Here is a 23,810-nt window from a genome sequence, read left to right as displayed (position 1 = left end):
CGGGCAGAACAGAGAAAGCGTGTGCGAGCAAAGGACGACCTACAAACCTGACTCAGTTACACCAGCTCTGTCAGGAGGAATCGTCTGACCCACTGGGAATGTGATGAAAGAAATAAACGCTGAAATAAATCATTCTCTCTATTATTCTGACATTTTACATTCTTAAAATAAAGTGGTGACCCTGACTGACATAAAACAGGGAATCTTTACTTGCATTAAATGTCAGGAATTGTGAAAAACTGAGTTTAAATGTATTTGACTAAGGTGTATGCAAACTTCTGACTTCAACTGTACATGCAAATGAATTTGATCGCCCAGCCTTATGCCACGGTGCGGCTAACTCGACCTGACATTTTTCTCGGGGGCTGCATGGGTGCGTTCAACTATACACTCACCTGCCAGTTTTTATTAGGTACACCACCCTGTTCCCGAAACTGGATCGATCCTACAGACAGTGAGTCACATGGCCGTGGCTTCCTATTTAAAGGAGGCATTCAGTTGTTTGATTGAATGTTAGAATGGGCAAAACAAGTGACTTAACCTTTCTAGGGTAGGTGGGACGAAATCGTCCCGCACTATTCAACAGCCAGTGACCCATCAGAGCGCCAAATTTAAAACCACAAAATGTCATAATTCAAAGTTCTCAAACAGGACTATTTTACACCATTTTATAGATACACTTCTCCTGAATCGAACCACGTTGTCCGATTTCCAAAAGGCTTTACAGCGAAAACAAAACATTAGATTATGTTAGGAGAGTACATAGACACAAAAAACCACACAGCCATTTCCAAGCAACTAGCATGCATCACAAATACCCAAAACACAGCTAAATGCAGCACTAACCTTTGATCTTCATCAGATGACACTCCTAGGACATTATGTTGTACAATACATGCATGTTTTGTTGAATCAAGTTGATATTTATATAAAAAAAACAGCTTTTTACATTAGCATGTGATGTTCAGAACTAGCAACTAGCATACACACCGCAAACTTCCGGTGAATTTACTTAATTACTCAGCATAAAACCTTCACAAAATACATAACAATTATTTTAAGAAATATAGATACAGAACTCCTTTATGCAATCGCGGTGTCAGTTTTTATAAATAGCTTTTCTGCGAAAGCACATTTTGCAATATTCTGAGTAGATATCACGGCTAGCTAATTTGACACTCACCAAACTCAGATTTACTGTAAGAAAAATTGGATTACCTTTGCTGTTCTTCGTCAGAATGCACTCCCAGGACTTCTATTTCAACAACATTTTATTTTTTATTTGTATTTTTTATATTTTTACAGGGACAGTGCACATTAATCAACGTTTCAGTAAAAGTGCCGGTTTTAGCCAGCCGGCTAATTTTTTTGTTCGAAATAATCAATAGTTATATTGAAATAGCTCCGTTTTGTTCGTGCATTCAGGTCACAATCCGAAGGGTGCATTTCGTGCATTTCGTGACCAAAAATGTGAAAATTTTCCATTACCGTACTTCGAAGCATGTCAAACGCTGTTTAAAATCAATTTTTATGCTATTTTTCTCGTAAAATAGCGATAATATTCCAACCGGGCGACGTTGTATTCATTCAAAGACTGAAAGAACAAAATGGAGAATTCACATGAACGCGCATCTCCAGTGTCACTGTCCCCAGTCAGGCCAGTAACAAACAGAGCTGCTGTACTTAGCCCAGAGATTGCAGAGCTCTCATTCCACTTTCTGGCGGCTTCTGAGAGCCAATGGAAGCCTTAGAAAATGTCACGTTACAGCACAGATGCTGTATTTTCGATAGAGGCTAAAGAAGGACAATAAATTGTCAGACAGGGCACTTCCTGTATGGAATCTTCTCAGGTTTTGGCCTGCCATATGAGTTCTGTTATTCTCACAGACACCATTCAAACAGTTTTATAAACTTTGGAGTGTTTTCTATCCAAATCTAGTAATTATATGCATATTCTCGTTTCTGGGCAAGAGTAGTAACCAGTTTAAAATGGGGTACGTTTTTTATCCGGCCGTGCAAATACTGCCCCCTAGCCCCAACAGGTTAAGCAACATTGAGGATTGTGTGATTTGTCGGTGCCAGGCGGGCCCGATCCAGTATCCAGAAACGGTTGCCCTCCTGGGCTTTTCACACACGGCAGTGTCTAGTCGTGACAAACAAATAAACATCCAGTCAGCGGCAGTCCTGTGGGGGAAAACCTCGTTGATGAGAGAAGTCGAAGGGGAATGACAAGAATCATGCAAGCTAACAGGCTGGCCACAAACGGACAAATAGCAGCGCAGTACAACAGTGGTGTTCAGAACAGCATCTCGGAAAGCACAACTGGTTGAGCGTTGTCACGGATGGGCTATTGCAGCAGACGACCACACCGTTCCACTCCTATACGCTAAAACAAGAAGAAGCGGCTCCAGTGGGCTCACGATCATCAACTTTAACAATTGATGAGTGGAAAAAACATCACCTGGAATATGACAGCGTGTTCAGTTTACTTGAGTGTCCTGCACAGTCCCCAGACCTCAACCCAATAGAGTATCTTTGGGAAGATATAGAACTGGCTGTTCGCAGCATGAACGTACGCCTGTCCAATCTGCAGCATCAGCATGGTCCAACATCCCTGTGGAACGTTTGACACCTTTGTAGAATACCCCAAATAATTCAGTCTGTTCTGGAATAAACTGGCTGGTGAGTGTAAATTAATTATCTAAGATGTGCCAAATTTAGGTTATATCCAGCTCAGGGCTCCAGCTATGCATTTGGTTTTCTAAGCGGCTAGATGTCAAGATCAAGCTTCTTGGTTACAGCAGGGACAAACAATCCCCTCCTGGATTAAGATCCATGTTGCCTAAATTATTTTTTTCTAGAAATAGCACCACTTGTGTGCACTTCCAGTAATACCGTATACCCTGGTATTGGAAAAAGACTTTGATGTGATAACATAACTGGTGTTATTATTGGATTGTCTGTTCTGTTGGACCTTTTTGTGTGTACAACAACAGCCTTTATATTTTCCCTAGTTCTAAGAGGGTCTCTGCTCTGTCCATTTAGCAAGTGCATTATTTTTTCAGCATCAGCTCTGAGGTGGCTTGATGCAGAAAATGGCTTTGTTCAGCAACTAATTACTGTCGTCCCTCTTGCTGTAACTGCTCAATCATGCTATCCATGCTAACAGATAAGAGCCATGCTTCTTTTGAGATGGGAAGTCATAAAGCACCTCTTCTCCGCACGCAAGAGCCAACGGTAATAACTTACTCTCTTTGTTCCTGGCATAGTGCGCATGATGGATCCCCTGTTGTGGCGATGGTGCATTAACACACACCCCTCTCACCAGGCCCTTCACTGCAATAAACAAGGCCTCCTCCAGACCCATTGCTGGTGCCAGGCCCTTGACCTTGTTCTGCCCACTCCAGCCTGCCCAGGGTTTCTCTTACATCCTCTGTCACTCTGCTGTGTCTGGCTGTATGTAGTACTGTAAGTGTACACTTCCAGAATGCACTACAATAGAGGGTAGGCTGCGGTGTTCATTGCTTTAACTCAGGTGTTGAAAGTCAAACGTGTCAGTGCTATAGGGGTTTCTAAAAGCAGGAAGTAGAGTTTGTTTAGCACACCCAATGACATTGTGCCTTTGGAATGCCGAGATCTGTTGGTCTCTTGTCGTACGAGTCACTTCCTATGACTTGGCGTCTGTTTCATGTGCAGTTATTACACATTCATAGTTTCCCCTTCCAAGGGAGACCGCATATCCATGTCTCTCATTGTGACAGTTTGTATTACTACTTTCTCTTTATTGAATCTTTAAGGCTAAAAGCCTATTGAGCAATTTTCTCTCGCTCTCTTAACTGCCAAGAGAGCAATCCTTCCTCTGTTTCCGGATTGCTCTCACACCACCGCTGGGCTCATCCTCACTAGCAGACAGTTCATGAAGGATTGTGATGCAGCTCAGTGCTCATGCACCATTTACCCAACTAATTCCTGCAGGGTTTAAATGCGGAGTTTCTAAACCCAGAGACGCAACATCGTGAGACTTCAGGAACGCTTGCGAAACGGACCAAATGGACCAGGCTGTGGTTTTGAAAATTCAATGAGAGAAGTGAAATTCTTCCTTGGTTGTTACTTTTCTCGAAGTCTAAAAGCAACCTAGATTCTAGTAAATGTCTTAAGTAGTTGAACATGTTATTACTCCAACCTCGTGAAAGTTACAAACTGACACTTTTTAATTTTCGTCAAAGTACTTTTATATCGAAGGGGTGACTTTGATTTGACGGCCTGCACATGCGCAGTTCGGCGCGAGATGACCGTTAGACCCGACGACATGTTTCTGCTCATGAGCTTAGCTAGCCAAATTTTCCATGACATCGCCTCCAAGTGTGATCGGGGATTTCTATAGGCTAAAACTGCTTCTCCAATCTTCATTCTGTACTCTTGACTTAGTCAAGGTCTCATTTACCTGTTTGTATATTTGATCCTCTGAAATGGGCATGAGACCAATTTAGCCAACTAGTGCACAGATCCAACATGCAGGCTGCTTCTTCTTGACCAGAGGCCACTGGATTGTGGTAGTGTGCACATACAGACTAGGTGGTCAAAGCGCAGGACAAGTAACCTGCTGTACCTTGCAGGCCTCTGAGACCACAGGCTTTGGGACGACCAATGTGAACTCGATTGATGGTGAATGTTATACCACACAGGAAGTCTACTTATCAAATAGGAAGTAGTACAGTGTATTTGTAATTATCATCTTGCCGCCTACGAATAAAAACAAATCAAATCCCGCAATCTCTGAGTCAGACAGATATCATTAATGGGGTGAGAGATTATATGCTTGTCTAATCATTTAATTCTGAATGCATCCTCTCATGGAGCAGCCTTATTGTTAGAATGGGAGTACATTAGTAACATCTTTGAGGCACGGTACTGTGAGTTCTCTTGTGTTTGCCAGGTCTGTACCTGGCTGATGTTTTAGAAATGGGGCACTGTGCTCCTATTATTATTCCTCTGTCTGGCTGCATGTAAATACTGGAGAATGTAATCTCACCTCCAAGCATGTGCCACTTCAATATTTAATCACCCTCCACTGGTTTGAAACCTTAGTGTTCTCTTCACTAGCTTCTGAGCAAGGAATTCTCCATTTACTTGTCACATTTGAGGCTGTACTCACAGAACAATGCTAATTTGCTATTCAAATATTTATAATCACATAGGCTGCCAAAAATACCATTACAAGAGTATGCATTAATCTTATAGAATGAGCACCCATGGCCTCCTAATGATAACTATGATGAGCTAGACAGAAGTGGTGGTCAGGTGATTTACTAGCCCCCACCCCAGCTACATGCACTTCAACTCAGAAATGCATACAGACAGACACTCTGTGGACCCACATCGGCCCAGGCATTCATGTTAATGGCTTTGTCCTCTTTATTTACATTTTACGTCTGTAGTAACACCGTAGGCAATACAAATGTTGGAGAAACAAAAAAGTTACTGATATTGTCATTTTTTTTCCATACTTTCGTAATGACATAGGTCTATTTCACCTACCGGTTGTCAGATTAGAATATGACTTTGCAGTATGACCCTTGTTTAAAGAAAGTGCAGCTGTTGGCTCTCGCCCAGCCAGTGCCTTCCCTTCACCAAGGCCACCTGTGCCAACATGTTTAGTTTCTTCGTGTTTTCCAGAGGATGCCAGCGCCGATCAGACTGCGGGAGCTGATCCGGACCATCCGGACGGCTCGGACCCAGGCAGAGGAGCGCGAGATGATCCAGAAAGAGTGTGCTGCCATACGCTCATCCTTCAGAGAGGAAGACAACACTTACCGCTGTAGAAATGTGGCTAAGCTACTCTACATGCACATGCTGGGCTACCCAGCGCACTTTGGGCAGGTATGTTTAAAAATGTGTTCTTAATTTGTTAACCAACATCTGTGAGTGTCTTGTTGTTCCTGGCAGTGAATGTGTCTCCCGCTGAAGAGAGCAGTTTTGTGAACAGATGACTACAGCTCAACGTTCAACACCATAGTGCCCTCAAAGCACATCACTAAGCTAAGGACCCTGGTACTAAACACCTCCCTCTGCAACTGGATCCTGGACTTCCTGACGGGCCGCCCCCAGGTGGCAATGGTAGGGAACAAAACACGGAGGCCCTTCAGGGGTGTGTGCTCAGTCCCCTCCCGGGCTCCCTGTTCACCCATGACTGGCCAGGCACGACTCCAACACCATCATCAAGTTTGCCGGTGACACAAAAGTGGTAGGCCTGATCACCGACAACGATGAGACAGCCTATAGGGAGGAGGTCAGAGACCTGGTCGTGTGGTGCCAGGACAACAACCTCTCCCTTACCCCAGAGAGGTTATGTGGGACGCTAGCGTCCCACCCGCGGGACACACTATTCAACAGCCAGTGAAATAGCAGGGCGGCAAATTCAAAACAACAAAAATCTCATAATCCCATTTTAAAGATAATCTTCTCGTTAATCCAACCATACTGTCCAATTTCAAAAAGGCTTTATGGCGAAAGCATAACATTAGATTATGTTAGGACAGCGCTGAGACAAGAAAAACCACACAGCCATTTTCCAAGCAAGGAGAGGCGTCACAAAAACCAGAAATACAGCTAAAATTAATCACTAACCTTTGACGATCTTCATCAGATGACACTCCCAGGACTCAATGTTACACAATACATGTATGTTTTGTTTGATAAAGTTCATATTTATATCCAAAAACCCCATTTTTACATTGGCGCGCGATGTTCAGAAAGTGTTTTGCCTCAAACTTCCGGTGAATGAGCACATCAATTTACAAAAATACTCATCATAAACGTTGATAAAATTTACAACAGTTATTGAAAGAATTATAGATACACTTCTCCTTAATGCAACCGCTGTGTCAGATTTCAAAATAGCTTTACGGCGAAAGCACATTGTTCAATATTCTGAGTACAGAGCTAAGCCATCAAAGCAAGCTATACAGTTACTCGCCAAGTTCTGGAGTCAACAAAACTCAGAAATAGTATTATAAATCTTCACTTACCTTTGCTGATCTTCATCGGAATGCACTCCCACTTCCACAAGAAATGTTCGTTTTGTTTGATAAACTCCATATTTATGTCCAAATACCTCCGTTTTGTTCGTGTTCAGAGCACTATTCCAAATGCGCGAGCGCAAAACCCTAGACGAAAAGTCAAAAAGTTCCATTACCATTCGTAGAAACATGTCAAACGATGTTTACAATCAATCCTTAGGGTCTTTTTATCATAAATATTAGATAATATTCCAACCGGACAATAGCGTATTCATTACAGAGGAAAAAGAAGGAACGGCGGGCCTGTGTGACCGCGCAGTAAACAACTCATTGGTCTCAGGCAGTCCACTTGTTGAGTCAGCTCTTATTTTCTCCCCAGTAACAGTAGAAGCATGAAACAAGGTTCTAAAGACTGTTGACATCTAGTGGAAGCCTTAGGAAGTGCAAAATTAACCCTAGGTCATTGTATACTGTATAGGCAATCACTTGAAAAACTACAAAAAACTGATTTCCACACCTCCTGGTTGGATTTTTCTCAGGTTTTTGCCTGCCATATGAGTTCTGTTATACTCACAGACATCATTCAAACAGTTTTAGAGACTTCAGAGTGTTTTCTATCCAAATCTACTAATAATATGCATATCCTACCTTCTGAGCCTGAGTAGCAGGCAGTTTACTATGGGCACGCCTTTCATCCGGATGTCAAAATACTGCCCCCTACCCTAGAGAAGTTAACGTGATCAAGACAAATTGTGGACTACAGGAAAAGGAGGACCGAGCACGCCCCCATTCTCATCGACAGGGCTGTAGTGGAACAGGTTGAGAGCTTGAAGTTCCTTGGTGTCCACATCGCCAACAAACTATCATGGTCCAAACACACAAAGCCTATTCCCCCTCAGGAGACTGAAAAGATTTGGCATGGATCCTCAGATCCTCAAAAGGTTATACAGCTACAACATCGAGAGCATCCGGACGAGTTGCATCACGGCCTGGTATGGCAACTGCTCGGCCTCCGACCGCAAGGTACTACAGAGGGTAGTGCGTACGGCCCAGTACATCACTGGGGCCAAGCTTCCTGCCATCCAGGACCTCTATACCAGGCGGTGTCAGAGGAAGGCCCTAGAAATTGTCAAAGACTCCAGCCACCCTTGTCATAGACTGTTCTCTCTGCTACCGCATGGCAAGCGATACTGGAGCGCCAAGTCTAGGTCCAAAAGGCTTCTTAACAGCTTCTACCTCCAAGCCTCTTGAGACTCCTGAACAGCTAATCAAAGGGCTACCCAGACCCCTCTTTTACGCTGCTGCTACTCTCTGTTTATAATCTATGCATAGTCACTTTAACTCTACCTACATGTACATATTACCTCGACTAACCGGTGCCCCCGAACATTGACTCTGTACCGGTACCCCCTGTATATAGGCTCGCTTGTGATTTTACTGCTGCTGTTTAATAATTTGTTACGTTTATTTTCTTTAAGCGTTGTTGAACTTGTAAGTAAGTATTTCACTGTTGTATTCGGCGCATGTGACAAATAAAATTTGATTTGATGAGTTTTGTTTTCCAGCTTGAGTGTCTGAAGTTGATTGCGTCCCAGAAGTTCACTGACAAGCGGATAGGGTACCTGGGAGCCATGCTACTGTTGGACGAGAGGCAGGACGTCCATCTACTAATGACAAACTGCATCAAGAAGTAAGGCAGGCCAGAACCGCATTGGCTCAAACAAACTATCCTGACAGGAACAGCTGCTTATTTGTAGTGTAGGAGTAGAGATAAGAGCTGTGCACCAACGGCAGTGTTCTGTTACTGCCAGAATTGTTACTCATGAGTGGTGCTCTCGCCAGCAGCGTGTGCTTATGATGTTGGATATGGAAACAGCCCCATAACCTGCCAGACAAGCTGTTGCGTCTTTTTCTCAATCTCTTGCTCTCATGCACATTTTTCTTCTTTCCTGTATCCCCTGCTCTATCCTTCATCGTCCCTTTTACCCACCTCTCCCTGTCTATCTTATATTTTGTTCTGTCTTTTCTCTTCTACATCTCAGCGCCATCCTATATCTCTGATCTGTTATCTCCCTATGAATGGGGACACAGCTACATTTCAAAGTCTAGGTTGAAAATGAAAGGAGACCGGGCATTTGCCATTAAGACCCTTAGACTTTGGAATGGTCTGCCAGAGAACAGGCTTGCAGATTCAGTGCCTATTTTTAAATCCCTGTTGAAGACTCACTTTTATAAAGATGCTTTTAATGTATGATTTTTAATTTGTTATATTTTTTCATTCTCCTTCCTCCTGTCTTTATTTCTTTGCTAGTACTTTTATGATGTGAAGCACATACTTTATACACTATATAAAGTTATTATTATCTACTATCCACTCATTCTTCCCCCTGTCCTTCCTCAGTGATCTGAATCACAGTACACAGTATGTCCAGGGCCTGGCCTTGTGCACCCTGGGCTGCATGGGCTCCTCGGAGATGTGTCGAGACCTGGCTGGAGAGGTGGAGAAGCTGCTCAAAACATCCAACTCCTACCTGAGGAAAAAGGTACCTCTCATTCTCACCTAGCCCACATTCACTTCACTTTAAAGTTTGTTAGCAGACCTGCCAACCTGCAGTCGTTTTACTTACCATGCACACAATTTGAGGTCAAAGTATGCTGGTACGAAAAACTACCCTAAAATACGCTTCTATTGGTACAACCGTCTGAAGTTGGAGCTGAGCCAATCAGGACTTTGGCGAGCATAAAACATCTCTAGCTCTCCACTCCGGCACGCCCCTGTAGTCGTAGTAGTCTACTAATGTCCTCCCTCGAGCTGAATGGCAGCTCTCCACTTTGTCCGTTGATACCGCTAATGTGTGACGAAAAAGGGTCGGGAAAATGGATGATGAACTAACTGTGTTAATCAAGCACATGACCACTATTATTTCGTAGTTTGCTCCTTTGTCATTAAGACAAATGTAGTTAGCTTATGTTTAGTCAACAGACATGGCAGAGAGAGCTGTTCTGCTAATACTGTCCTTCACAGAAAGTTATATTAGACTGTTTTTAAGATTAGTAGGCCTATGTTGATTTAATCAGTTGTTGATCTGTCTTCTTGATGCAGCTGTATTTCAACAGTAGGTAATGTTGTGATAATAATCAGTTCACCAATGACAAGGCATGTTGATTGATGGTAGCCTAGTAGTCAGACCTTGATGGATTAGGTCAGGGATGGAGATCTGAAACAAACTGATATAGGCCTAGTTCAGTTGTTTCATATTCCAAATAGCCTACAGTAAGCTAGACCACTGCATTACATCCAGTAATTGAATTATACTAAATGTTCTCCCCAAACAAAATAAAGGATCCAGTTTACGTTTTTACTAGACTATCCACACCTATTAATTTGAATAATCAAAAAACCCAAAATGTAACCTAGAAAAATGTGAGTGTCATTGAGACCACCACAATTTCATACATTTCTCTCTCGCTCAAAAGTTTTAGAACACCTACTCATTCATATTTTTACTATTTTCTACATTGTAGAATAATAGTGAAGACATCAAAACTATGAAATAACATATGGAATCATGTAGTAACCAAAACAGTGTTAAATATATTTGATATTCTTCAAATAGCCTTCCTTTGCCTCGATGACAGCTTTGCACACTCCTGGCATTCTCTCAACCAGCTTCATTAGGTAGTCACCTGGAATGCATTTCAATTAGAGGTGTGCCTTAAGTTAATTTGTGGAATTCCTTTCTTTCCTTGATGTGTTTTGAGCCAATCAGTTGTGTTGTGATAAGGTAGGGGTGGTATACAGAAGATAGCCCTATTTGGTAAAGTGCATTTGCCTATGATTTGAGCAGTGTGGGTGTTGCGTGCGCACCGTCGTGGGAGCCAGGGGTGCCGCCGCGCTAAAGCCGTAGTCATAAAAATGATTGAAGGTTGGCAGGTCTGCGCTAGCATGTCATAGTTGAGGACTTTGAAAACATTAGAATTGTCTCCCCAGGCGGCATTGTGTGCAGTCCATGTCATCAGGAAGGTCCCAGAGCTGATGGAGATGTTCCTCCCAGCCACAAAGAACCTGCTGAGTGAGAAGAACCATGGTGAGACAACCGGGGGCTGGGGGCAACTGTGTCCTGCACAGAGAGCATTGGGTTTGGTCACTCACAGATAAAAGGGGATGCAGTGTCCTTCAAAGGTATAATTGGGCTGGTGCCCTCTACACAGTTGAAATGCCCTTCAGTGAAGAGAGCTGGATTAATGACTGTGGCCTGATGAGCTGTGGGGCTGCTGCGTCCTTCACAGCAGGCAGGGGTGTCATAGTACAATGGCTGATGTTCTGACAGCTTTATAAAGCGGCGCTCTTGTCAGAACCAATGTTGTCACTTCGAATATGTTTCTAAACGAGTTTGATAGATGAAGTTGCCCCTAGAAATTGTAACATCAGTTTTGTGTTTTACCCTCAATGGTCAAGGTAAGGATTTGGGGAGGTTAAGTTGATGCTAGATATATACCTGTAGTGGTTTTTGTAGTGCTAAAATAGGGCTTAATGACGTTAAACTGGAACTTACTAAGAGTGAGAATCCAGACTATAAACCACCACAACGGAACCAGCAAACAGCTTCCCCCATAGACTTTGTTCCTTATTTTAGTAACAATGCTATGACATTGCTAAAACGTTGACTCACAGGGAATTGGCAAGGAAATTTGTGCAAATTTTGTGAACTACTACGGTTCACCAGGGATGCTGTTTGTAGACCTTTTTTCAAACAACTAGTTTCTCTTTGTCTCCTTAAGGTGTTCTCCACACTTCTGTTGTCCTCCTCACTGAAATGTGTGAAAGAAGTCCTGACATGCTCTTACACTTCAGAAAGGTATGGATAGCCACAATCTAATTAGTGAAATTACTGCTATCAAGAGTTTTTGGGTAACAGCGTTACAGCGCAAGTCTTCAGGGAGTTAATTAAGCATTTGTCCTAAGCTTACTCTACATTTCATTCTCCCTTAGTACTCATTTTCCTTTCACTATGACTGTTTTGGATATACTTCAAACATATCTTGCATTTTGAAACCTTGGATTACATTTTCCCATTGGGTTTGCTCTACATTCAAAGTAGATCTATGTCTCAGTCGTATCTCCTTGCTTCGCTTATTTCCTCGCTGTATCTCTAGTGGTTCTGTACCTCTTTCCCTTAGCCATAACAACCTTGAGCTAGTCTCCCACCCCTCATGTTCCAGATCAGAACATGACTTTGAGCTCTCTCTAAAAGTGAATCTTCCCTAACATCTACCTCATATTTTTTCTGTCATTTGTCTTTGTTACAATTCCTGCATTGTGTTAGAATGAGAAGGTAAGAGTACATTCTGGTTTCATAGCTGGTGCATGCTGTAACTGGTAATCACTTCACACGGTCACCGTAGATGTAATCAAATCTATGTTCCGTGAAGTTCCTTTGTCTTTTTGATTTCTTTGACTTTTACAGCAGCCATATGTTGGTGTTCTTTTTTGATATCATGACAGGATTTTTAAAATGTTTCTTAGACATCTCTCACTATTGTCAATGTGTCATCATTAACCTAATGTGTAACTCATTTGATCACCGTATGTTGAAAACAACATGATGGGTCTGTTTTCAATCGATCGCCTCAGGTGTTTTCACTAGACGCTGGTGGTTTTATGTCTGTTAAAAGGGAGGTATGTGTCTGTATGTGTACAAATATATATATTTCAGAAAATTTGCACCAATACGAATATATTTGTCTATGAATACTCTTGCCTAGCATTCCTGGTAAGAATTATGATGAGGGTTCTATTTCATCCAGATGTGATTGAATGTGACATCACAGTTCGATTAGCTTTTCAAAACTCAACATCCTAACCGAATGTTTTCATACGATCAATGTTGTCTTGATTACCATAACCCAGAAATGTAAGTTACATTGATGATTAAATCAAGAGAATGTAAAGAGTAACTGCACATTCTACAAAATACTATGTCAAGTTATTTCAGTAACAAGGTAGGACACCGATTCCTTAGAAATAAAGACCTTGACCCTTGATGGCACCTCTCCTGTTGTTGGTCTTTTGTAGTTGGTTCCACAGCTGGTGAGAATCCTGAAGAACCTGATCATGTCTGGATACTCTCCTGAGCACGATGTGTCTGGCATCAGTGACCCCTTCCTGCAGGTGAGACCTTTGACCTTGTGTTTCGTGCCAATCATTTGATCTTCTGTAACAAACTTGGCTAGGCCAGTCCGTGATGCCCTTTGACTTCATTGCAGGTGCGGATATTGAGACTATTGCGAATTCTGGGCAAGAGTGATGACGACTCAAGTGAAGCAATGAATGACATTCTTGCACAGGTGAGAGAGGTTAATCAGTAGTACTCGAGGCAAACTGCCCTAGAGATATGGCCTTACAATCAGACTGTTTTCTTCGCCCTTGTAGGTGGCAACCAACACCGAGACCAGTAAAAATGTAGGCAATGCAATCCTCTACGAGACAGTACTGACCATAATGGACATCAAATCAGAAAGTGGATTGAGGGTGTTGGCCATCAACATACTGGGACGCTTCCTTCTCAACAATGACAAAAATATTAGGTAACACGCTTGGGGAACTAATTCATTGAATGATCTGAACATAGGTCATCGAAGTCCCAGGTAATATAACACTTAATGTGACTTTATGGTGTCTTTTTGTCCACCCTCAAGATATGTGGCACTGACGTCCCTACTGAAGACTGTACAGACGGACCACAATGCAGTGCAGAGGCATCGGAGCACCATTGTGGACTGTCTAAAAGACCTGGATGTGTCCATCAAGAGGTGAGACCTACACCTAAATGAGAACATGAGTGACATACAGTATAGACATTAGTACATAACACACTAGTACAACACACTGCTAGTCACTGTACATACATTTCTGTACAAGATATGGGTCAGAAGATGTAGAGATTTCCTTGTCTTATCGTTCTCCCATCTCCTCGCTAGGCGTGCGATGGAGCTGAGCTTCGCCCTGGTGAATGGGAACAACATCCGAGGCATGATGAAGGAGCTGCTCTACTTCCTGGACTCCTGTGACCCAGAATTCAAAGCGGACTGTGCATCCGGAGTCTTCCTGGCTGCAGAGAAGTAAGGCTCATGGGTGTGGTCCAGTTAGGAAGATCCGTAGAGATCAGGCTTTGCCAATCTGAAGGCTCTTGCTAGTTCCATAGCAACATTAAGGAGTTGCACCATGTGAAACCGTTCTCAACATTATCCCGTGGCTTGTAGGTCTTTACCACCTCATTTTGTTTGTATTGGCCGTTGCTCAGCAGTTGTAGTAGTGGTTCGAGAGGTAATAGAAGGATTAGTAGTGATTGCATGAGAGGCCATGGCAGCAGCAGTTTTTGCTTGTGGGCTGCTGACACAGATCCTGACTGAATGCCTCAGTTTCCTTGCATTAGGAATGTAGACTTAGAGAATAGATTACAGCCAGTGGCCTCAAGCACCTCCAATGATTAGCTATTGTTTCTGCATCCTCCGGTTAATGTGTGTGGCTTACTTACTAAAATGCTGTGTGATGATAAAATGAGTGATCCATCGTCAGAACATGACATTGTTGATACCATATATTTTCTGACAGCATAAACCTCAGTCCAACTTTTTTCAGTTCGTGGTTATATGATCCTCCGCTCAGTGTAATGCAGAGGTGACTGATGCGTGTTCTGTTTCACAGGTATGCGCCTTCAAAAAGATGGCACATTGACACCATCATGCGAGTCCTGACAACGGTATATGTATAATTTCATCAAATACTTTTCTCTGCACAGACAATGGTGAAATAAATAATTATGCTTGACTGTTGAGTGACGAATCCTTGAGTGATCCATCGACTGAACTACAAATGATGATCTCATCATATCTGACAACAGCTGCTTTTTTTACCATCCTAGACACTTGGTGTCTTGTCTTGAAAGTGTTTTTGTGGCTGACCCTATACAAAAATTATCATCTGCCTCATTGTCCATTTTGAGACGGGTTTCTTTTAAAACCTGTTTGTGTCCAGGCGGGGAGCTATGTCCGAGACGACTCTGTCCCCAACCTCATCCAGCTCATCACCAACAGTGTGGAGATGCATGCCTACACGGTGCAGAGACTCTATAAAGCCCTGCTGGATGACATCTCACAGGTCCGAGAGAAAAACACACATTGAAACAGCCCAGTAACCAGACAAATAAGAGGAACCTGACAATGAATATGTTGATTGAAACGTTATTGGATCACTAAAGATCACATTTGGAAGTAGCAAACAGTGTGCGGATGTTTCCGTCCTCTCTGAGGAGGACTGGTTACAGTGAATCTGATCTATAAGTGTTTGTCTCCCATAGCAACCACTGGTCCAGGTGTCATCCTGGTGTATAGGGGAGTATGGAGACCTGCTGGTATCTGGACAGTGTGAGGAGGAGGAGCCCATCCAGGTAGACCTCCTGAAGCACTCAATCACCTCAACTATTTCATCTAGAACTTTACACACAACACGTCTATGTGCACTGCCGACCTCAAGAAGTTGAGATGTGTATATTTTCTCCCCCTTTGTTTGCAACAGGTGACAGAGGATGAAGTCCTGGATGTTTTGGAAGGTCTTCTTGTGTCCAACTTGTCCACCCCTGTAACCCGGGGTTACTCCCTCACTGCCATCATGAAGCTGTCTACTCGCTTCAGCAGTGTCAAGTAAGTCCATCTGTATTGAGCAGAGAGAATATCCAACAGGTTATGATGATTTATATCCCTTAGCTTTGAAATGAATGGATGGCAGGATGCACACTCGAGGTTAACATTTGTCTTAAAATCTCCAGCCGAATCAAGAAGGTGGTGTCAATATACGGCAGCAGCATCGACGTGGAGCTGCAACAGAGAGCTGTGGAGTACAATGCACTTTTCAAGAAATATGATCACATGAGGTGAGTATGCCTCAAAATGTATTCCCATTCATTCCAAGCACTTTTCTGTAGAAATGATTGGTGCTTCCCCTTGTCAAGGAAATTGACCTATTTCCCCCCCATCTCATTATCTTCCTCTCTGAAGGCCTGCCTTACTAGAGCGAATGCCCATCATGGAGAAAACAGCCTCCAATGGCCCTACAGAGATCGTGCAGACCAATGGGGAGACAGAGCCCTCGGTGCCTGACACAAAACACCCGCCCCTAGTCACCCAGCCAGCCAACCAGGTGAGGGCAAGGTCACATGACAAATCTGTATTTACCATTGATGGGAGGTTTTCTGTCACAGACGATGTTGCTGAATCAGTGGATCAACATTTGATTCAGTTCAGTGTTAGACGCAATTGAAATGTAAAAGTAATTTATGATTGAGCTGACAAATGCAGCAGCTTTTACCGTGAATGCAGTCTTTGCTGATGCGTAATTTTTTATATTTTTTTATTGAGCTATAGCGCATATCTTCAGCGATACGGATTGAATCGAGCCCTTAAGCTCTTTAAAACGCACAAATGCACGTACACTCACACACATTCTTTAAGTTTTGATTTCTATTCATGTGGTGAAAGTCCACAAATCAGTGAGTCTGCTAATGCTTTTACACACTGTTCAAACAAGGACCCCTGCTGGTAGGGAAATTAAACTGTGCTGGGCATATCAATCTACAGATTAATATGAAGCAGTCTACATTTTCCTTTGTAGAGTTCTGAGTTGAGTTAAAAAATATTTTACCATCTGTCATGTTTTAAAACAAAGTGTAAATGAGATGTTATTCAGAGCACTGTTTTGTCCAAATCCTACCTGTATTACAGGTTCAATCTACAAATCCTACCTGTATTACAGGTTCAATCTACATGTACTTTATTATTTGGTTTCTCTTCTGTTCCAGGCTAATGACTTGTTAGACCTGCTGGGAGGTAATGATGTGGTGCCTGTGATCCAAACCACCCTGCCCACCAAGCCTGCCTCGGCTGGAGGAGAGCTGCTCGACCTACTGGGGGACCTCTCACTGTCTGGTAGGACCACAGTCTCTCTCTATCTCTCGCTCTTTTTCTCTCTCTCTCTCGCTCTCTCTCCAGCCCAAAGCACAGGTGGACCAACCTTGGTCAGGGCAACTTGATTGGTTTCTTCTTTTCTCTTTCATTGCAGTGTCTCCCTGTTCACCACCTATTCTCTCTGTCACCCTCCCTGCACCTTCCTTCATAAAGTAACCACATTAGTCACGCCACATCCTGCTTGACTTGGTCAGGATCAACTTGTCTTGTGAACTATCACCAGTGGTATCACTGTTATGTCTGCGTGTTGTTCCCTGTACCCTGTTTGAACCCCCAGTGTTGTTGTCCCCCTCCCTAGGTGGTCCAGCTCCTGCCCCCTCTGTGCCCCTCTCCCAGCCCCCCTTCCTCCTGGATGGCCTCTCCTCACAGCCCCTGTTTAATGATATTTCAGCAGGTGAGAGCTAGCGCTCGTAAGTGAAGCTTTGATCCAAAGCCAACCACTCTCCCATGTTGTTTAGCAAGTGGAGTACTGTGTCCTATGTATCCCTTTTAAAACAATGTGACCTTATACAAGTTCCTACAATGTTTTTGGGGGGTTATAATGTTTGGTATTACTTTTTCACTCTGAATGGTATTGACTTGTGCGTTCTTGTCTTTAGCTATTCCCCCCATGACAGCTTATAGCAAGAATGGCCTGAAAATAGAGTTCACCTTTGAGAGGGCCAATCCGAACCCGAACATAGCAGTCATCACTATCCACGCCACCAACACCACCGAGGCTGACATGACAGAGTTTGTTTTCCAGGCTGCAGTACCAAAGGTGAGCCATGACTGGACAGTCACATTTGTATAACTATGTAATATTACGAAATATATGTGTGGTTCTATGATTGACCCCTGTAGCAATGTACAGCTTAGTGAAAGTTGGGAATATGCAGGCGTATGTCCTACGAAGCAGACTTGGCAGGAGCAGTCTTTTACGCTCTCTGTGTCCCTCTCCTTCAGACATTCCAGCTGCAGCTCTTGTCCCCTAGCAGTAATATTGTCCCAGCACTCAACCAGGGAAGTGTCACACAGGTCATCAGAGTTCTCAACCCACAGAAGGTAAGAGATGTTCCTGTTTGTCCTCATCTTCCTCACATTCTTATTCAGTTTCCTGATCTATTGGTGCGATCAGAGGAACTTAGTGCAGAGGGCTTCTATAGAGTTCAGCTCTACATTGAGTAGTTCATATTGCTTTAATAAACATGTCTTTCTCATGATTGATTTACAGCAACAACTCCGCATGAGGGTCAAGCTGACGTACACCCACAAAGGCTCACCTGTCCAAGACCTGGCCGAGGTCAACAACTTCCCTCCTCAGTCCTGGCAATGATGACCGTGCCCTCTCGCTCTTAAAGACCCCGCCAAGGGAACTATGGGAAAGATTCTCCCCCCTTACCCAGACTGATCCCCTGTGACATCACTGCAGACTGCTGCCCTGGGGTTGCATGGGAAGCAGCGGAATGTCAAACACACACAAAAAAAAGATGGTATGAAGACCATAATGACGACAACCACAACAACGACGGCAATGACGATAGACATCACCAGAAATATGTGAAAATGTATTAATTTACTAACCCTTCTTTTCCTTGATTGGTTTCACCTCAATCTGTCTGCTTTGCAGTTGTCACTATTTCCATCTCCTCGCCCTCTCAATGCACGTACGCCCACATGGCACTCTCTGTGGTACGCCCACCCCTCTAAGCCACCATAGAAAAGAGCTGTTGACTATGAGCACTTGTTTAAGCAGTCTGTTTTTTCTTTTGTTACATGTTTTTAATCTTACAGGAATTTAAGATGGGTATTTTTTTTTTTATACCTATTTTCAAGTCTGAATGAGATGCAACTTAATTAACTCTATGAAATTTGCACACTGTCCATTCACCACTTTCCAAATAGGGTTTGGAAACTTGGAGTACTTTGGCTCTCAGTATTTCATCTAGTTTGGTCTCCAAAGTGACTATAGCACATTCTATTATAAAGATATCCAGCTCTATGCTTCAAATGCAAGGTCTTCGGTTGCAATACAAAGGTTAATCTCTCGTGAACAGATTCTGGGTGTAAACCAAAGAATCTGTCAGGATGGAATGCGTAGAATCAGTTTTCGTCACTGACTATTTGGATGCATCAGGATTGGCCGAAGGCGGTGCTTAAACTTCGACTGCTTCGCTTGTGTGGGGAAATTGGTGGAAGTGGGGGGCTTTGGTTAAGAGTTTCCTTTTGCGAGGGTAGAGACTTCGCAAACTGGAACTCCCAATTTCTAACACGTATGGACTCACAACTACAGCTGACCAAATTACGTGAGATTTTAGTCCTGGGTTAACTGAGATCATACATTCACATTATGATTTTTTTCCAGTTGTACTGGGTCTGCTCTTTTATATCCATTAACTTTGGCATCAGAAACGTTTTAACCCCAAAATGAATGAGTGCTCTGGGTCTTTAACTTCATTTGACCCTCCATCTCATGAGTGATTTAAAAGGCAAAAGATGTGTGGAGTCGTTTTGAATTACATCAGTTTTCTCTGAAGTCAGTTTGAGTTGTTTGAATCCCATTCACCTTGGTTTGCCAGAGAGGCCTCTCAGCAGGGTTGAGATACTGTAAATGGCTAAAGTACATATTTCGAAGGCTAGATTGTGTTTGTCATGGGCTGGTAAACACACAGTATGGTACCATTTTCTTTAGTTTGGTCAGGAGTTTGGTAGCCATAGTACGCCGCTATCTTGAAAAAGTTTATTTTCTGAGGTGGAATCTAGAGGATGGACATTTCTACTTTGTTTGACTGCCCTGTATAGCACCGTTTCCCCCACCTAGATGGGCACTATTTACACTTTATTCAAGCCATCTTGTTAAATTCAACGGTTAATTGCTTAGATCAAGCTGAGGTTATTGAAGCAATATGGATATTGTATATCAGTGCGGGTCTGAGACACATCTTAGTTAAAGGCAAATCCTTAAACATAGTTTCATTGAATACATTTACTCTGGAAGTTCTGGATCTTCCATGCATCTGAACAAACAGCCTGAAATGTAAGATTCACAGCTTTGGGACGTCAAAACGTCTCTCTTTTAAGACTATTAACCTGGCTGGACATAGCCAGCCTAGAGACGACACGTACGTACATGTACATTAAGTCTATTTTGAATGTAGTTATATGCACTGAATGCTTTTTCTTTGCAGTCTTTTTCTGTGGCTGTCCTCTTTGAGGGCGCTGGCCATTTTGTTGGCACTATTTTTGTGGTAGAATGATATATATATATTTTTTTTTGCATTGATTTGACTTAAACATTATTGCCTGATATCAAAATGATGTGCCTTTTGACATAACTAGATAGAAAGTCCCTGAACTGGTCTCATCTGATCTGTGTGAAGAGGGTTTGTGTGTCAGGGAGTGCTTATTGTGGGTAATATCCTGACTAGAGAGCAGGCAAGACAGACAGGCTGGATGGAAGGAAGGAGTCCAAGAAGAATGTGCCCTTTTTTATTTTAGAGACATCTAACACTCTGAGTTTCTAGCATTTAGAGTGGAAATGATGTAGTCGGATATCAGTGTAGCTTGGCGTGTGGTGACTGGTGTGATTCCTTGGCTGTCATACTTCTCCAAATCAGAATCCCGACCAAGCTGTCGGAAACATTAACCTGAATACCTCACAATGTTTTCTCTTCCTGTTTAACTATCAACAGTACAGTACCTGGATAGCTGTATTTAGTCTTATGTATGATCTGCAATCAAGTGGGCACCTGTAGGACATCTCATTACTAACACGCTTAGCTGCCCCATGATGCTGTATGTGTTCAGACCTTCAGATGTTCAATCGCACTATATGCTTATTGATATTCACTATGCTACACTATCAAACTTTTGTGACCAAATCGGAGATGCTATTAGCTTTGGAAATAAGCTTTGGAAATATTTTTGAGCAATGATATGTGTATATGGAGAAAATGATTTCATTCTATTAACTTTCTGTTTTTGACTAAATGCTATATTGGCTTTTTCTGTATATATTGAGGGCTTTTAAGATTTGTCAAATATCCTTTCTTTCATCCCTTTTGTTAGATACCAACCATTTTCTAAGACTTCCTTTTACTCACGGTGTATATTGTCTGAGTAGATCTTAATCAACAATATGGCCTAAAGGAAAGACTTCCCTATTTCATCAGTCATCGCAAAAGATATATAATCGTCTGCCTGTACATTGTATATTATTGTAAAACGAAACAACAAAAGATGATCAAATGAAATAAAAACCCATTTGAACACTTATACAGATTAGCTAAGGACTATAATTATATACATATATGTAAAAAAGAATCCTCTTGAAACGATGCAAATGAGCTGCATTCTCTTCATAAGTTTGGATGCATCTTTTTTCCTGCAGATTTTAGTGGGTGAGTAGGCTGCTATTGGTTTTCTATAGATGTCCTCTTAAGGTTTGGTTGGGCAGAACTGGTGTTGTCTGTGAGTGATGTACTGTACTACTGAGAGGTCTGAGCTGAGCACAGTGCTGCACAGTGACCGAGGTGGCACCTTGTTGGTATTCGTGGTCCTCAGAAAGGCCAAATCTGTTTTCATATGTCCCTTAAAAGGAGTAGGCATCTTGCTAAAACGCTGTAACGCCTCCCTTCGCCTGTAATGTGCTTTATCCTTTTTCTCTCCCCAGCAAAAGTAATTGGAGAAAATTAATGTTGTCAGACATGCACGCTAATTAATGGACGGATGACCTACCTACAGTGCACATGGTCCTTCTAAGAGAGCTATTCTCATTGTTGGCCCCCTTTAAGTCTCATTCTGTATTTTTCTCCGGTCCTATAGATTCTCTCCCCATTCATCTGGCATCTCACCTCCCCACATTAATTGTATTGGATTTCAGAGATGTGAGAATGGGCCCAGAGTTTCTCTGAAGTGTTGAGGGAGGTCTTTTTTTTTTACCCTTGTGATGCTGTTGCACATACCTTTATTGTAAGGTGGGGATTGAATATCCTGAGTATTTTCAGGCTTTGAGAAGTTTAATCTGTGTGGTGGATATGGTTCATTAAGTAGTAAGGCCTTGTCCTCTCATGTGGTTGACAGATACAAGGTGCTCTTGGCTGCCTGTCATCATCCACTCTTACTGGGTCTGTTCATCGCTCCTGATGACTGCATTAAGGAACCCGTCTTATGGACCGGTTTGTACGGCTCAAAGAGAGCAGAGAATAGGCCTGGTTCTGTTACAGGGACCGGGGTAGTTGAAATATGATCCTTTCTATTTATTGAAATCCAATTCAAAAATCAGGACTGAAGTGTGAGGCTGATCTCTCTCTCTCTGCTGTGTGTATGGCCTTTTTGTGTCTGCATTTTTTTCAGGAGACCTGTGATCTTAATGCAGTGCTGCTTAATTTGTCCTTGTGATATGACACAACTATAACACTGAGCTGAAGCTGCATGTTAGCTGTGCTGTGAGCTCATTTCCACAAGGGGGAGCTGGTCAAGATAGAAGGCTGTAGGGAAGGTTAAGACATCTCATACTTGTACCTTGTCTTGAATTTTGTTTTTATCGGTTCGATTCCATCTATCATGTTTAACCAGTTAACGCTTTGAAGGATACAGTGCCCCCATATAGTTTTAAATGAGAAATGCATATGAAGGTGAAATCCCATTGGTTTGGACACTGCATCTTAAAAAGGACATTTGTAAAGGAAAGAACCCTTCAGAGGTCTGAGCAGCTTTTGAAGCGTTTTGTTCGTCTAATCAGCCTGTGTGTGTGGGTAAATATCTCAGAGTGTGTTGGCATGTCTTGCTGCAGTCACCTGGTAGGACATGAAATTGGCTGCAAGGATTTCAATTCACAACTTCTGAGCTGCATCTGAGCTGCATGTGAGAACCAATGTAAATAGTGTCATTTCTACTCTATGTAATCCTCTTTTTGAAATGCAAGAAAAGGTCACATTTTTCAACAAATCCAACACACCACCTTGTTGGGTTGTACATTTGAAAATGTTGATGGTTTTTTTTTTTTGGTGGTGGTGGAAGGGGTTAAAAGTGCACACCACTCATTCGGATGTAATTGTTTTTTACTTCTGTATTTGGCCAGGTGAATTCTCTGTGTGTAAAGGGGTTTGAAGGCGCATCTGACTTTAGCCACTATTGTCCCTTTCCCTGTGAAATCATAAAGCGTCCATTGTACTTTTGAAAGAGAATCTGTATATGTAACCCTCAGATTTATCCCGACTATACGACAACATATCTGATTTGAGAAGGGGAGGAAAAAAACATTTTTTGAAATTCCCGTTTCCAGACAGGTTTAACATTTTGAACTGAATCAGAGTCCCATGTCTTCAAGGTGGGTGTGAATGGACTGAAAATATGAATAATGATGTCGATGATTTAAAGCTGAGAGGCTGTAAACTACATGGGATATTTTAGACTTATGCTGTGTATTGTCTTTGGGTTGGAGGAAATGATGATCAAGAGTATAAATAAAAAGTCAAACAAAATTTTGACTGGACTCATTCATTTATCAACTCTTATACGCTGAACAAAAATATAAACGCAACATGTAAAGTGTTGGTTTCATGAGATGAAATCTCATGTTTTGCTGACTGCAGGAATGCCCACCAGAGCTGTTGCCAGAGAATTGAATGTTCATTTCTCTACCATAAGCCAACGCCGTTTTAGAGAATTTGGCAATATGTCCAACCGGCCTCACAACCGCAGACCACGTGTATGGCGTTGTGTGGTTTGCTGATTTCAACGTTGTGAACAGAATGCCCAATGGTGGTGGTGGGGTTATGGTATGGG

The 23,810-nt window shown here is 42.5% G+C and overlaps 1 protein-coding gene across 3 annotated transcripts in view; it reads left to right on the top strand.

Moving 5' to 3' along the window:
• ap1g1 (adaptor related protein complex 1 subunit gamma 1) overlaps positions 1-23,506 on the top strand; it is a 29,288-nt gene extending 5,782 nt beyond the window's left edge. For 2 of the 3 annotated variants that reach the window (XM_014175619.3, XM_082957787.1), the window contains exons 2-22: positions 5,677-5,880; positions 8,585-8,709; positions 9,421-9,562; positions 11,011-11,107; positions 11,802-11,878; positions 13,096-13,191; positions 13,287-13,367; positions 13,453-13,607; positions 13,719-13,832; positions 14,001-14,141; positions 14,728-14,782; positions 15,058-15,180; positions 15,380-15,469; positions 15,598-15,722; positions 15,848-15,952; positions 16,077-16,218; positions 16,877-17,003; positions 17,341-17,436; positions 17,642-17,802; positions 17,988-18,086; positions 18,256-23,506. In XM_014175619.3, coding sequence (XP_014031094.1) covers positions 5,680-5,880; positions 8,585-8,709; positions 9,421-9,562; positions 11,011-11,107; positions 11,802-11,878; positions 13,096-13,191; positions 13,287-13,367; positions 13,453-13,607; positions 13,719-13,832; positions 14,001-14,141; positions 14,728-14,782; positions 15,058-15,180; positions 15,380-15,469; positions 15,598-15,722; positions 15,848-15,952; positions 16,077-16,218; positions 16,877-17,003; positions 17,341-17,436; positions 17,642-17,802; positions 17,988-18,086; positions 18,256-18,357 — 2,454 coding nt within the window. In that variant the 5' untranslated portion in view covers positions 5,677-5,679 and the 3' untranslated portion in view covers positions 18,358-23,506. Of the gene's footprint in view, positions 1-5,658; positions 5,881-8,584; positions 8,710-9,420; positions 9,563-11,010; positions 11,108-11,801; positions 11,879-13,095; positions 13,192-13,286; positions 13,368-13,452; positions 13,608-13,718; positions 13,833-14,000; positions 14,142-14,727; positions 14,783-15,057; positions 15,181-15,379; positions 15,470-15,597; positions 15,723-15,847; positions 15,953-16,076; positions 16,219-16,876; positions 17,004-17,340; positions 17,437-17,641; positions 17,803-17,987; positions 18,087-18,255 lie in introns of all 3 variants that reach the window. The other variant, XM_082957786.1, reaches the window with a different exon arrangement.
• Positions 23,507-23,810: the final 304 nt, after the last annotated feature.

The sequence above is a fragment of the Salmo salar genome, chromosome 11 (genome assembly GCF_965601325.2).
Source record: "Salmo salar chromosome 11, fSalSal1, whole genome shotgun sequence".
Lineage (NCBI taxonomy): Eukaryota > Metazoa > Chordata > Actinopteri > Salmoniformes > Salmonidae > Salmo > Salmo salar.
Note: the sequence above shows the minus strand (reverse complement) of the source record. Positions and strands in the feature narration are given on the sequence as shown.